The following is a 15,081-nucleotide window of genomic DNA, read 5'->3' on the forward strand; positions in this document are numbered from 1 at the left end:
CGGCATCGGCGAGGGGCCTGAACCTGGCTCTGGCTCCTCCGGCTTGTCTGTGCCGGGGGAATTGACTGAACCCCTCCGGACCTCAGAATCCTAACGTGACAACTAATGAATGAAACCCGTGTTGCCTTTCTACTCTTGAGATTCCTTGTGTCTTAACAAAAAAAAAAAAGCTTAAACACTAAGCATAAGCAAATAAGAAACACCATACTCCACACACCTAGTTAAAATTATAAGGATTTAGAAGTACAAATTGGCAGTTACGAAATAGTAAAGGGGTGTAAAGTGCAGCTTAGGGGATGCAGTGAGTGAAATTGTAATAACTGTGTATGGTGTCAGACGGGTATTAGACTTATCAGGCGATCACTTCGTAAGATACATAAACATCTAATCCCTACGTTGTACACCTGAAACTAATATAATGCACATCAACTGTTATTGAAAAATAAAAAATTATTAAAATAAAAAGTCTCACAGACGCGCGCACACCCCCCCACAACTACCCAGAAATTTGAATCTTAGGAGAAATGATCTGGCAACGTAAAATCCAAGATGGCTCAGCTCTAAGTCTGAACTTACCTTAGGAAACCGATGCTATGCATTTTTAATTGGACACTTACGAATTAATTAAAATGCATGAGAATCCTTGTCCTTCATTCTGCTCCTTACCTATAATCAGCAGCAACAACAAAAAAGTTAAAAAGCCAAAACAACGTAAGTTTGAATTAGGGACACAAAGTATGGATTTATTAAGATAGCATACACCGTGCCAGCTCTGTAGTTGCTTTAGCTGGTTCTTATTCCTATGCGTCGCCATCCTTCAGCCGCCTTTCATCCTGCTGCGTGACTTGTTTACTAGGTCGGCGTGGCGTGGGGGTTTGCGCGTCTGGGCACGTGCGGTCTTTTCTCGTCTGTTGAGCTGACTGGCTGCACGGACTGAGCTTCCGCATGCCCCTCGCGCGTGGCCGATAAACAGTCCACGTTAGAAAGCTCCTTCCGCGGAGGAGGAGACGGTTCTCCGGGGCTCCTGCTGCCGAGTCCGCAAAACTGCGCTCAGGCGTGGCCCGGCCGGCTCCCGGCAGCGAGGGGTGAGCCGAGTGCTGTCACGCGTGCCCGGCCCGCAGAACAGTGTCCCAGCCGTTTCAGCAGTGGGTTTCTTGTTATTTACCGGTAAATGGTGCGGAGAACGGAAGGAATATTGGAAGCCGGCTGGCCGTAACGTGCCGCCGGCCCAGGCCTGAGCCAGGCCCTCGGTACCAGATCATCTGCGTCGTATCTGCTTGTCTTGTCACTGAGACCACCGGGAGGGTGTGGCCCCTGGACCAGGTTGGGGGTGGGGGGTGGCGGACAGAGGGGGGTCAGACACATCTTCATGGTAGCATGGGAGGGCCGGCGATGGAGCTGCAGGAATGGAATTCCACGTGGAAGTCTTGTCTCGTAAGTCGACAAGTAGAATCTAGTTCTCACTTTCTTTTTTTTTTCTTTTTTTCTTTTAATATGGTAATTTTAATTCAAATGCTTATGACATGCAGGTACTTAGCAGGAAAACTGTCACTTATAAACATAAGGCTGTTTGTCATCAAACATGTAAACATAAAACAGTGCAAGTGGATTAAACTTTTGCTAATTCACTCTAAAGCTGAAAGGAAGGATAAGACAATAAACCCACGGGAGCTGCCATGCTGTTTGTTTTCTAAGCTGTCAACCAAACTGGAACTGATGATGATAGGAGGAAGATAACAAACAATAGAGAGAGAGCAAGTGCCGGGCAAGTCCCTGGCGAGTTAGCAACGCCGCTTCACTGCAGTCCTCAGGAGCGAGATCTGAGAGGCAGAGAAGGAGGTATGGTATAGTTCTCACTTTCAGTGGCGACTTGCCTCGTTCTCCAGCCAGGCTGCAAAACTGTTTTGGGGAGAGGACTGAGAGATTTTATCTGGTCGTGTAAATTGATTTTGATCAGAACTCTATCATCTGTCTATTTAAGATTTGCTATTTTTTGGCAGGGGAAGAGGTATCATTTTCATTAGGATGTTAAACATATTGATGGTGCCAGAGACCCCAGGGAGCCTGTGATGGGGACAGAGGGGGAAGGCCTAGGCCTCGGTTCCAGTTCGGGGGCGGGGGTGGAGGGCCCTCCAGCTGTGGTGTGTGTGTGTGCGCGCGCGCGAATTCCCCTTCCACGCCCCCCACCCCCCACCCCCCGCTCCCCGCTCCGAGGAGACACTTTTCCCAATTCTCCCTGTGGGCTGGAGGCTGCCCCAGAGAAGGACTGGTGAAGGCTTTTATCTGACTTGCATGGAAGTAATAAAATGTTGAATTCAGCCGCAGAGCTGTGCTTGTGCCCCTACAGCACGGGTGCCGATGACACGGGACCGCATGCAAGAGGTGGGAAGTCACAGGGAGATTCCGTGGCCTGCAGAGCTCCCCCCGCGGGGTGTGGGGTCTCACGTCCGCAGCACCCCCTCTAGGTTCAGTCTGCTGTTGGGAAAATGAGGTTGCTGAGCGCTTATTAGGGTTTTGTCTTAGGAGAGAACACTCCCAGAGGAGAAGCTGAGGAGCGGCCTGTGAGGGGGGGCTGTCGAGGACGGTGTGTGCCCTCAGGGTGCTCCCCCCTTCCTGCTGGGCCTCCAGGGGACCCCCTGTGGCTCTGTCTCCCCTCCTGAACGCCCTCAGGTCTTGGGGCGCAGATGATGAGGTGTATACATAGACAGTTCGGGAGATACCCTGAAGTAGCCGTGCGTGCAGTGACGTCACGCCTGGCATTTGTCTGTCAGTACTCCAGGAGACAGACAGACAGACACGCGTGCGCGCGCACACACACACACACACACACACACACACACACACGGGCACAGCCGCCGGGAGAAGAGGTGAGCGAGGCTGGGAAACGTTGACAGCCGTGGGAGCGGCTGAGAGGCCCTCGTCCGTTAGGCTCGGGCAGGCAGGAAGCTGGCTGCTCTCCCAGCACCATCGGTAGCGCCCCCCGACGGCGTCATCAGCCCATTGGAGTGTGTGATGGGAAACAGGTTCCACGCCCAGGGACGGCAGTTTCTGGGAATAAACATAAAAAACCCAAGGCCTCATAGAAGAAAGACATAAACTTCAGGGAAGCACCACATGTTGGGGATGGGAACATCAACAATGTACACGTGTTAGTTCTCCAATTAATCTAAAAATGCAAATGAAATTCCCATTAAAGCTTCATGGGCTGATTTTAAGGTATGTCTGGGACTCTCCCCCCCACCCCACCCCCCGCCACTATAATGCATTCTTATCGCAATCCCCCCATTTTGGTTAATGGCAGCCCCCATGGGCGGGGCAGGTGCTCAGGACAAGGACCTGTGAGTCATCCTGGACCCCTGCCTCCCGCGGCCCCATCCAGCCCACCTGCACGGCCGGACCGCTCTCCGCCAAATACATCTGAGTCCGCCACTCGCCCTGCGCTGCCCTGCGGTGATCCCACCACTGCCCTCTCTGGGTACCCTCTGCTGGCCGCCACCTGGCAGGTGGCCAACTGCCACTCCTGGAGCATCCCCCGGAGGCCCGCACAGCGGCCTCGTCACGCACAGCGGCCTGGTCACGCACGGTGGCCTGGTCCGGCCTGCACAGCCTGCATCCGCCGCCCGCTCCTTCCCCAGCCTCGCCTCCACTACCCGGGCTCACTCCCCTTCACTGGGTGGGTCCTGCCTCAGCACCTCCCCTCCTGCTGTGTCCTCCGCCCCATGCTCTTCCCCAGACCCTGCCTGGCCGCCACCTCCTCCTTCAGGCCTAACTCAGCGACTTCCCCAGCCACCCAGCAGGACCAGCCCATGGCCTCCACGCCCAACCCTATCTGTCCCAGCATCTGTGTTCTTGTCACTTATCCCCGGGATGACCTTCAGAATGCAGGCTCCTCGCAGCAGGGTGCTGTGGGTTACGTGTGTCCCCAGGGCATGCTCAAGTCCTAACCCCTGGTAACTGAATGTGACTCTACTTAGAAATGGGGTCTTTGCAGACCTAACCAAGATGTAAATTAGGGTAAGGTCACACGGGAGCAGGTGGGCCCTTCATCCGAGGGACACAGGCTGGAGGAGGAGCCGGGGGCCCGGGGCCGCCAGCGCTGTTTCCAGGTCCCCGAGCTGGTTACGTGGGTGCGCTCACTGTGGGAAGATTCGTGGAGCCGTACACTTCGGATTTGCTCATTTCTTTCCATCGGTGTTATACTACAGTTACAGAAACATTTCTTAAACCGACCAGGCTTTCTTGTGTGACTTCTGAGCTTTGTGCTTTGCTTAGAAAGACTTTTCAGACCATCAGACTGTGAAAGCGTCTCCGATGTTTTCTTCTAGGACTTTGAAAAGCTGGGTTTCTTTACACTTAACTCCTAAATACCTCTGGGATGTATTCCAATGCAGGACATAACTAGGGCTCTTTCCCCTTCCCAAGGGGAATCTGGCATGGGTTTGACTCTCGGTAACACTGCTTAGGGCAGAAATGACCTTACCTGGCGAATCGCTTCTGCGGAGGAGGAGCCATAAAGGAATGATAAACGTTGACGGGGCAGCTCCGTGCCTCCTCAGTGTGACAGCTGGCACCGGGCCGCCCCTGCTGCGTCCTGGAATCGCTCCCTTTGGGGTTTTGTGAGGGATATGGGGATCCGGTGGGCACGAGGCTTTAAGCTGGGGAGAAGCTAGTTACCAGTGTGGTAGTTCTCAAAGGAAAAGTGCACGTGGCCACCCTGCCGCTCTGCCTCGCCCCTAACCTGGTGGACGGAGGAATGCCGACTCTGTTGTCTCCTGTGATGCAGGCGCGAGGCCCTGGTGACAGACAGGGCGCGCTCTCAGTCCCCTTCCCTCCTGGCCCACAGCCCGCCCTCACACCTGTCCTGTCCCCTCGGGCTGGCCCCTTTCCCAGGAGACGGCCGCCCGCAGGCCTCCAGACAAGCCCCGATTTGCCTGCCCTCCACGGGACACACCTGCTCAGTGCTGGGAACAGGAGGGCAGGGCCCGGGCGTGAGGCCTGAACAACAGCTGTGGCAGGACCCGGCGTGGCGAGGACCCAGGCATCCTTCGCTGCTTCCTTCTGTCCGTGTAAGGCCCTCAGAACCCTGCCCAGATGGCTCTGCAGCCCACCAAGAACCGGTGTGGGCTCCAGACCTTCCCGCCATTCACTCCCTCCATCCTCTCTGTCCCCGTATCTGGATCCATGGCGGCGCTCCCTCGCTGCAGTCTCTCAACCCCAACCCCCACCTCCTTCCCTCCTTCCCGATGGGATGGGGCCGTCCACGCTGCTGTCTCCCTTCCTCTCCTCCTGTTCTCCTCTGATGCAGGGCCAGCCAGGCCCCTGAAGCCCTCAGTCAGCACCCCAGAGACCTCCGCCTGGGCCTTGCCATCCCAGCAGCATCACCCAGGTGATCCCCCTCCTTCCTGAGGCGACGGTTCTCCTGGTCCTGTCCCCGTCTCCCGTCTCCCGGGCCCTAGAGCTCCCCCGGCACACAGTCCGGGAGTGAAGGAGTTGAGGTGTGAAAGCGGTGACTCCCCTTCCCGCCGGCTCTCTCCCTGCGTCTCATGCAGCGTCAGAGGAGTATATAGCTCACCCTACACGGCTTCTGAAGGGCCATGCGTGTGCATGTGTGTGTGTGTGTGTGCGCGCGTGCAGAGCACATGCATGGAAATGGGGCGTCTGTGGGAGGCAGGACGCACTGCGGTGAGGGTGTAGCAGAGCTGGGCGGGCCCTCAGGTGGAGGGATACCTGCTGAGGAGGAAGAGAGGGCAAGTGCCCAGAACTGGTTGGGCTGGTCCCTTGGTGAAGAAACTGGAAAGGAGCTGGCACGGAGCCTCCCTCCCGCGGGGCCTGGACCTAATTTGTTAGTCAGAGGAAGCCAACTGTAGGAGGAAGCGCCACACCCAGCCTGGTCCAGGAGGATCCCGGGGGCAGGGGAGGGACTGAGGCCCGGGAGTGAGATCTGGGCCAGGCCAGGAGCCATTGCCCAGGAGGACCGACCTCTCTCTCCCTCTCTGAAATCAGTAAAAAATCAATAAAAAAAATAAAACAGAGCATGTGCATGTTTGTAGACAGACGGGACTCTCTGTGGGAGGCCCACGGCGTGTCCTCCGGGGTAAGGACTGCTGATCAGGTGTGAGTCCCGAGCCTGGTCTGCCCGAAGCATATTCATCTCGTATCAGCAAATTAACCCCTGGATTCCCGCCTTTTAAAGAAAACTCAGCTGTAAAGTCTCATGTCCAGCTCTGCACTCCAGCCCCCATGTCCGAGGAGCCAGCCATTTCCTTCGGCCGAGTAACCTCAGCCCCTGCCGACCTCGACCTCCACGCAGGGTGGGCTGAGGGCCTGCCCCTGCCCTGCCCCGCAGATGTTTTTCCAGCTGTGGCCACAGCAGAGGAAGGAAGGATCGGCCTCTGTTTTCTCTGGCTCTGAGCACAGCTTGGCGGGCGGCAGCAGTACATTTGCTCAGGTCACTCTGTTTTGAGGACCCCTCCCCCTGGCTCTTCTGTGGGGGCTGGACATTGGGGTGGGGGAGGGGTGGGGAGGGCAGGCAAGTTTCTAGCGCTGGCGTGCCGGCCTGGTGGCTTTGCCTGGCTCTCCAGCTTCGGCTTCAGACGGATGTTTTGGTTTGCACTGCGCTTAGCAACGCTCCGCAGCCTCTGGGCCGGGAGAGCCACCGTCCCTCGGAAGCTGCCGCAGCTCCGAACCGATAACGGGAGGAGCCGCCTGAGCCGAGCTCAGCGCGCACACGAAGGAGGCAGCGACCTTGATCTGGATGGTTCCAGCCTCCTGAGGCCCTGAAACACGAGAGGTCGGTTTAGCGTTCCGCACAGGAATGCAGCCGCAGATGCACCTCCGTCTTGGGCTGTCCGCATTGTTAACTGACCTACTTGTTTTTCTGACCTGTGGGCTGGGCTCTGCTGGAGTTTCCTTACGGCATGTTATTGTGGAAATATTATGAAAGGGAAAAAAGACAATATTATGAAAGAGAAGCGCGTGGTTGGATCGAGTATTTATCGGGACCGGTGCTGCTGGCCAGGAGCCGGCCGGCCTGCGGGGGGAGAAGCAGGCTCCGGCTGCCGGGCGCCCGCCGCCCCTGAGACCGGCCACGGCCTCGATGTCTGACCGGATGTCTGACCGCAGAGCTTTGTCCTGGGAAGCAGACCGGGCCACGTGTGCTCTGCCCGGGGCCGGCCGCTGGTTCCCTGCAGGCCTCAGGTGGGGCTGCTTCGCACCCCTCCACTCGGCCCCCTGCACCCGGGGGTGGGATGCGTGTCCCCGAGTCTCCTCTTCCCCCTCCAGACACTCTCCCTCCCTCCCCATGAAAGCACTCAGCTTGGAGCCTCATGCGCAGCACCCACCAGGAGGTCTGTCCGGCTCCTCTCAGCATCCAAACCGCCAGCACCCCTCTGGGATCCTGACGGGAACCCAGCTCGCTGGCGGGTGTCCGTGACTTTCTCCTCCAGAGGCGCCCCGTAAGCCCTGTGAGGCCCCAGTGCGCTCACTCACCTGGCGGGGAGGCCAGGCCGTGCTGCCGGGGACTCTCCCCCCAGGGATCTGTGTCAGAGCTGAGTCCAGGCCCCCAAAGGCCAGCCCCCAGGGGCACCAGCGCTGTGGTAGGTCACGTGTGGTTTCTCTCGGTCCAGATCCTCCACCAGTCACGTCTTTTATTAAGTTGATTTCAGAGAGGAGGGGAGAGAGAGAGAGAAACATCAATGATGAGAGAGAGTCGTTGAGCGGCTGCCTCCTGCACGCCCCACACTGGGGATCGAGCCCCCAACCCGGGCATGTGCCCTGACCAGGAATCGAACCGTGGCCTCCTGGTTCATAGGTTGATGCTCAACCACGGAGCCACACCGGCTGGGCCAGTCAGGCCTATTTTTATCATAAGCCATGTTGCCTAATAACATAGACAACTTTTATCAGGTTACCATGGAAACAGGGCTAGAACGTGAACCGAAGGTCAAATGCTCCGGCAGCTGTGTTAACCCTTTGCCCACACATTCCGGAACCACGTCACTGCCGCCTCCTGGAACGGGCCGGGTCCTCCTCTGCCGTCTCCCCGAGGCCGCGTCCTGCCCTCGCGCGTGGTGCCTTCAGTTGCTGTGCTGATCCTTCTGAAGACCTTGGCCTCCGGTTCCCTGACCTCCCCTCCTCCGACGAGTGTGTCCTCCACCCTGGCTCAGCCACTCCCTCCGCGGCCATCCCTGTCCCTCCGCCATCAGTGTCAAACACCCAGCTCTGTCTTCTCAGCTCATCCCTCCGTAATTCCCCACTTCCAACCGTCTTTGACCCTCCTGGGACTGCGACCCTTGAACCTGCCACCTCTGCACAGTCCCTCTCCTGCCCCCCAAACCCTCCGCCCCCTTCACCTGCTCACTCACCCACCCTGCCTTGCACTCTCCCCTCTCCCTCTTCTCCTTCTCTCCCCTTCTCCCCCTCCTCCCCTCGGCTCTTAGCTGGTGGAGTAGCTTCTGGTTGCACGGAGGAGGTGGAAGCAAGCAGGAGAGAATTTCCAGTTACCCGCCCACCCACATCTGTCCCTTCTCTCCTGTTAGCCGTGGACGGACTGTCTGAGTTTCAGGCGAGGCCCACCTCACCCCCCCCACCCCGGCCTGGGATCCATCGACCTCTCCAGGACACGGCTCCAGCATAAGCTCCCCTCTCCTGCTACATCAGTTTTTACCTCTCGGATCGTTTCTAGTGTGTGCACGCTGGGTGCTAACCCCATCTTAGAGAAACCTTCTGGCCTCGCTGTCCTCTCCACAGCCTCCCCCCCTACACACATACACATGCACGCACATGCACGCACACGCACACACATGCATGCACATGCGCACACGCAGAGTTCCTCAAAGACTGTCTCACCCTGGCCGGTGTGGCTCAGTCGGTTGGAGCATCATCCCGTGCACCAAAAGGCTGCAGGTTCAGTTCCCATTCAGGGCACTTACCAGATGCAGCCCATCGATATCTCTCTCACATCGATGTTTCTCTCTCTCTCTCTCTACCTTCCTTGAATTATATATATCTCCTTAGGTGAGGATTTTTTTAAAAAAAAGAATTGTCTCTGCCCACTGTCTCCAGTTCTCTCTGCTCTTTATTATGGTTTTGCCCGTCAGCTGCTCTGAAACTGCTCCTCGGTGGCTCCTTCTGTCATAGGACATGAGCAGCTCTGACCCCTGACCCCTCCTGCCCCGCCTCGTCCCTCCGCAGGCTTCCGGGACACCGCGCACTCCGGGTGCTCCCCGCATCTTTTGGCCGTGTCTCTTCGTCTCCCTGACCTTTAAACACACCGTCCCCCAGCCTCACCCCCCAGTGACCTCCCAGCCTCCCAGCGTTAAATACCGTCTGTTTGCTGGGGACCCCGGGGTGTGAGGTCAGCCGACTTCCCTGCGGGGCTCCAGACGGCTCTGGCCTCGCCCTCTCTCCAGCCTGAGCTCCTGCTGCTCCACAGACCTGTCCCACAGCTTCCTTCTCAGGTGGCAGCCGCTCACCCTGTCCCGCAGCCTCCCTCACAGTGGCAGCCATTCATCCTGTCCCACAGCCTCCCTCACAGTGGCAGCCGCTCACCCTGTCCCACAGCCTCCCTCGCAGGTGGCAGCTGCTCACCCTGTCCCGCAGCCTCCCTCACAGTGGCAGCCATTCATCCTGTCCCACAGCCTCCCTCACAGTGGCAGCCGCTCACCCTGTCCCGCAGCCTCCCTCACAGTGGCAGCCATTCATCCTGTCCCACAGCCTCCCTCGCAGTGGCAGCCGCTCACCCTGTCCCGCAGCCTCCTTCCCAGGTGGCAGCCGCTCACCCTGTCCCGCAGCCTCCCTCACAGTGGCAGCCATTCATCCTGTCCCACAGCCTCCCTCGCAGTGGCAGCCGCTCACCCTGTCCCGCAGCCTCCTTCCCAGGTGGCAGCCGCTCACCCTGTCTGCGGTCAGGAGACAAATTGGCGGTGTCCTCGAACCCTGTCTTCTCTCGCCTCCGGTCTGTCCTCAGATCCTGTCCTCGCTTTTCAAAGCGTGGAGATAGTTAATGATGTTAAGGAATGTGCTTAAGTTCTTTTAGATGTGATAATGCTATCGTGGTTATTTAAAAACAACAACCTTCTCTTTTGGAGATTCTTGCTGAAATATTTAGAGATGAAATGATATGAAGCCTGGTGTTTACTCAGAATCACTGAAGGCAGGGATTCTCACTGAGAGGACTCATTCAAACACAGGCTTCTGAGTCTTCAGCCAAGCTGGGGGGCGGGGCGGGGGGAGATGGGGGGCTGGTAACTGGTATTTCTAATGCTGGGTGCTGCTTACTGCTTGAGGGCCTCATTGGAGGCCCTGATCTCAGGGGTGTGACTGGGGTGGGGTGGGGGGGCAATGAATGAAATAACAAATGAATGAAACTAGCTGGTGTTGGAGCTGGTGGGTACACGGCATGTGGGTGCACACGGTTTATTACACTTACTCTGCTTTTCTGAGGAAATTTCCATCATAAAAATGTGTGCGCGTGTGTGTCCAGAATTGGACTATTCCTCAGCACTGCCGCTGCCACCACCGTGGTCCCACTAGCGTCTCTGGCCTGAGCCATTGCCGGGCCTGCTAACTGGTCTCCTTGCTTTCTCCCCATTCCCCTCTGGGTTCTGTTCCCAACACGGCAGCCTGCAAGGGCTCCCTCTCAGCGTGAAACCCAAGCCTTTTTATGACCCAGAGGCTCTTAACAATGTGTCCCCCACTCCGACTGCTGCCAGACACACTTATCTCCTCTCTGGTCCCTGAATTGCCAGGAATGCATCTGCCTCAGGACCTTCGCACATGCTCCTTTGGGCCTACAATGCTCCCTGCTCTTTGCTCAGCCTTCTCTCTCATCTCCTTCAGGACGGCATTCACAAGTCGCCATTGCGGCGAGGCCTTCTCAAACCATGTGATGTAAAATCTCTCTCTCTCTCTCTCACTCTCTCTCTCACACACACACACACACACACACACACACACACACCACCTCATACCCCCTTCCTTGCTTGCTGTTTCTCCTTAGCCCGTGCCACTGTCTGTCCTGTGCTCACTGACCATGCCTGTCCGCCCCGGCAGGAAGCTTGCAGGGTGCCCGGCACCGACGAGGCCTCCGTGGATGTGCCTCAGTGGCGCCCCTACTCTAGGGTCCCACCCACCGGGTTGGCCTCCATGTCACTCATCACCCATGACACACGTCCCTCCGTTGCCGGCGCCCAGTGCCTGCCTGGGCTGGCTCTGGTGTACGGGGCTGGTGGCCTGTTTGGCTCACTGCCAGGTCCTGTGCCAGGGCAGTGCCAGCCCCGGCAGAGGATGAATGGCAGCATCCCGGGAGCACGAGATGGGAGAGTAGACGGGAGGACCTCCCTCAGCAGGCTGGATGTTCATGGCCAATGGCAGGGGAAGCAACAACATTCTCCCCGGGAAAAACCCACAGGAAACGCAGGGAAGCGTGGAGGACGGCAACGCGCTATTTTGGAGGCATTAGCAGGACAGAACTTCTGCACACGGGCAGGCAAGTACCGTCTGCCCACACGGTGCTTAAAATAAATGGGGTTGGTTGTCAGCAGCAAAAAATCAGGCCCGTCCTACTTCTCTGGAAAAACGCGAGTCCTGCGGGCACTGGGCTGGCACGGCCGTTGGGGGCCACTGGCAGCCTGACCGCTGCCCCTCAGAGCGGGCGGCGTGTCCTCCGTGCCCAGGGCCCCTTCCAGCAGCTTCGTCCATCCGGGACCTGCCCGCTGCCGGCAGGCACTGGGTCGAGAGCTCTCCTCTGAGGAGCAGAATGGGTTCCTCCTTTCTCCAGACCCAGCGAGGACACGTAGTTGTTTGGGGCGAGCAGGGGGTCGTGGTTTCGGGGCAGGCTGCCTGGCGGCCAGGCCTGGGGAGTGGGGCTGGGTCAGGGTGGGTCAGAAGGAGCCGTGGAGAGGAAAGAGAAGCAGCTTATCGGGGAGACCCTGGGCAGGGGGTGTGGGCCTTACAGGGCTGGCTCACCAAGTGTACGGCTTCAGCTGTGTCCCCAGCATCCGATGTTGAGGCCCCAGCTCTCACCTCAGAATGTGGGTCCGCGGAGAGGTCGTTCGTTGAGATGAGGTCATGCTGGGGTCGGGTGACCCCCCAGTCCAGTAAGACCCGTGTCCTCATACGAAGAGGAGAGAGACAGAGAGACCCGCGGGGAGAAGGCGGCCATGGGACGATGGAGGGAGTGAGGCAGCTCAAGCAGGGGTGACGGCCACCCCGAAGCCGGGCGGCGGCAGGGAGGGGTCCTCCTGGAGCCCGCAGAGGGGGCTGGCCCCGCCTCCCTCGCTTCCAGCCGTCCCCTCCTGAACGGTGCGCTGCCGGTGGAGCGTGAGCCGGGGTGTTTCCAGCCAGTCCTGTTGCGGGGAAAAACGTGTCTTCTCACCAGATGACCGGGCCGCCGGGCAGGTGGGCTGAGAGTTGTCCCGGGGCAAGGCCGGCAGGAGGATGCTCACGTCAGGGAGCCGGTCGTCGAAAGGACTCAATGGCGCAGGGCTCTAAGACGACGAGAGCTCCTTTTATTCGTGCTTGTTTCCTTCCCCACGGCCGGGTGGGGGGATGTGTGCTCTGTGGTCTGTGACCCGTGGGCCGAGCGGTCCCCCGTGTCCACAGCCTCTCCCGTGGGCCGGGCCGCGTCCAAAAGTTGGATCTGACACTTGCTTTGCCCAGCGGTTTCCTCCTCTTCTGTCTGGTGCCCAGAGAGCCCCGTCTACGGTTCACGAGCTGGGACCGGCCTGCGGAGGCGGGGGGCCGGCAGGAAGCTCGGTGAAGCGCCTGGCGCTGGATGTACAGATTGTATAGGATCATTCTCTTGCGTTTGTCCACTTGTCTCCTGACCAGTGGTGACTGGTGCCATTGGAAAGGGTGGGGCTACTGCCCCTGAGGGTCCTTCCTTCTGTCAGCTTTGCTTTCCACCTGCTCTGGGCACAACTGCCGAATGAGGAGGGAGGGGTTCTGCTCATGCAGCTCCCCTTGGGGTTCACGCTGCTGGGCCTGGGGTGTCTGGGCGCCCAGCCTTCTGTGCAGCCCCCTGTGGGTGAACAGTTCCTGGGGGTGGGGTGGGCCCTGCAGAACAAAGCCCCCAGTGGACACACTTAGGAAGGCAGGCCCTCCGGCAGGTGACGGGGACTCGCTCTGTGTCTGAGCACGTGGGCCCTGGAGCAGGGACAGGGTCAGGCCCAGGCACCTGCTCCCCACCCAAACCCAGCGCCTCCGGCCCACGGGGGATGCCCCTCACCCGCTCCAGCCCCCCCCCCCCCCCCCGGAAGCTGTGGGCGCCTGCAGAGAGCAAGCTTTTCGCTGGGAGGTCTAAATCTCTGCTGCCTGGTGATTCGCTGAAACCTCAAACCTCCACACGCATTGCCCGGGCCGAGCTATTGTCTCTGCGTTTTCTTTTTCCAGTGGGTGGGGAGCCGCGGGAGGTGGCGGGGAGCGAACTCCACCCGGAGCCCCGCTGACGGTGTCTGATGTGCTTGTCCCCCAGCGCCCGCCGAGAAGGAGGTCATCAGAGGCCAGTACGGGAAGCTCACCGACGCCTACGGCTGCTTGGGAGCGCTCCGGTTGAGATCCGGTGAGTACCCCTCCCACGAGCGGCAGCTGTCAGCGCCGGCCCGCTGGGCAGGGCCTCTTGTTAGTCTGGAAAGACTGCCAGACTCGGGCGTTGCATGTTAGCTGTGTGATCTTTTCAATGTTTGTTTTGCTGAGCCTGCTCCTCCACGCTGGGAAGGTCAAGGTGAGTGCAGCCAGTTCTCACCTGCCTGTGTTGCTTCTGGCCTTGGGTGCAAAGAAAGGTCCCCTGGTTGTTTGCCCATCAGGGCCTGAGCGTCAGTGTGTGTGTGTGTGTGTGTGGTGGTGTGGGCGGGGGGGGGGGGGGGTGTTTGTCACTGACAAGGGGCCTGTACTCTGCATTCTAGAAGGTGGATGCCACAGGTCCCATGCCCCCTGGACAGGCTGGTCTGGGCATTGGTGGCGAGGAAAGCCAGGCCACCAGGGCTGAGCGTCAGGCACTGGCAGGGGCTGGGGGAGGGGGAGCTACAGGGAAGGAAAGTGCATCACAAATCGGGCCCCTGGTCTGGCTTGAAAAGGCAGAGAACTCAGAGGAACAGGTGGGTGTCCTTGCTTAGTATGACCTCGAGGGGCCAAGCGGTCAGCCAGGCGGCCCTTGGGGGTCGTGCCCCCCGCCACGGGCCACCGGGTCGCCTCTGCACTCCGGGACCTCGTGGAAACCCCAGAGCTACCGTGTCCCTCCCTGTCTCAGCCGGCTAATTGGTGTTGGCCCGCCCGGTGTCATCAGTGAGTTACGGGGCCGAGGCCAGAGCCGGGTCCGAATGGGAAGGGCTGTGTGTTGACCCAGTTCAGGCGCGATGGCTCTCCCCAGCCCAGCAGGCGCCTCTCCCAGCCCCTCAGCCGCGGGTGTGGACGGAGGACGGAAAGCCCCGGAACGGCACTGGCGTGTGCCTTACTTCCCTGGTCCTCCAGGGGCCGGTCTTGCCTGAGCTACGATGATGACATTGGCAATTTCTAAACAGGGACGAGGAGAAGCACTAGGCTACCCACCCACACGGCGAAGCGCTTTGATTCAAAGTCCGCTCCGTGCCAAGGGCTCGATACACATTACGTCACTTAATCCTGCAGAGCAGCGATGCGGTCTGCATCTTCACCCCGCTTTACAGTGAAGGGAACGCCCCAGAAGCTCTGCCGGGACTCACACCTGACCTGGCTGCCTCCAGCACTTGCTTTTCCCATGGAAATGTGCTGCCCGCCCCCCCCCCCGCCCCCCCCACAGTGACCTTCCTGTGGCCCAGCCCCGGTCATGGTGCCTACCCCGGCCCGGCACTGCTGAGCGCTGGAACTGACGGACGCAGCTCTCCCGGCGGCCGGAGGGGGGCGCTGTTGCCACCCCGCTTCTCAGACAGTGACAAGCGGGGGTGTGGGGAGGGGGTGGCAGAGGGGGACTTACCTGCTGTGCGTCATCCACTCTGTGACACTTGTTTCACGCCGTCACTCACCTCCAGGCACTCAGGAGTGCTCCGTGGTTGACATCTTACAGGGACAATTGGAAAGGTTTCTCTTGTGCTTAACGAAGTGATC

General features: G+C 59.1%; 1 protein-coding gene across 3 annotated transcripts in view; it reads left to right on the top strand.

The window, feature by feature from the left end:
- SYNJ2 (synaptojanin 2) overlaps positions 1-15,081 on the top strand; it is a 75,458-nt gene that overhangs the window by 6,507 nt on the left and 53,870 nt on the right. For all 3 annotated transcript variants that reach the window (XM_054722447.1, XM_054722449.1, XM_054722448.1), the window contains exon 2: positions 13,475-13,561. In XM_054722447.1, the coding sequence (XP_054578422.1) occupies positions 13,475-13,561 (87 nt within the window). The remainder of the gene's footprint in view (positions 1-13,474; positions 13,562-15,081) is intronic.

This window comes from Eptesicus fuscus, chromosome 10 (genome assembly GCF_027574615.1).
Source record: "Eptesicus fuscus isolate TK198812 chromosome 10, DD_ASM_mEF_20220401, whole genome shotgun sequence".
NCBI lineage: Eukaryota > Metazoa > Chordata > Mammalia > Chiroptera > Vespertilionidae > Eptesicus > Eptesicus fuscus.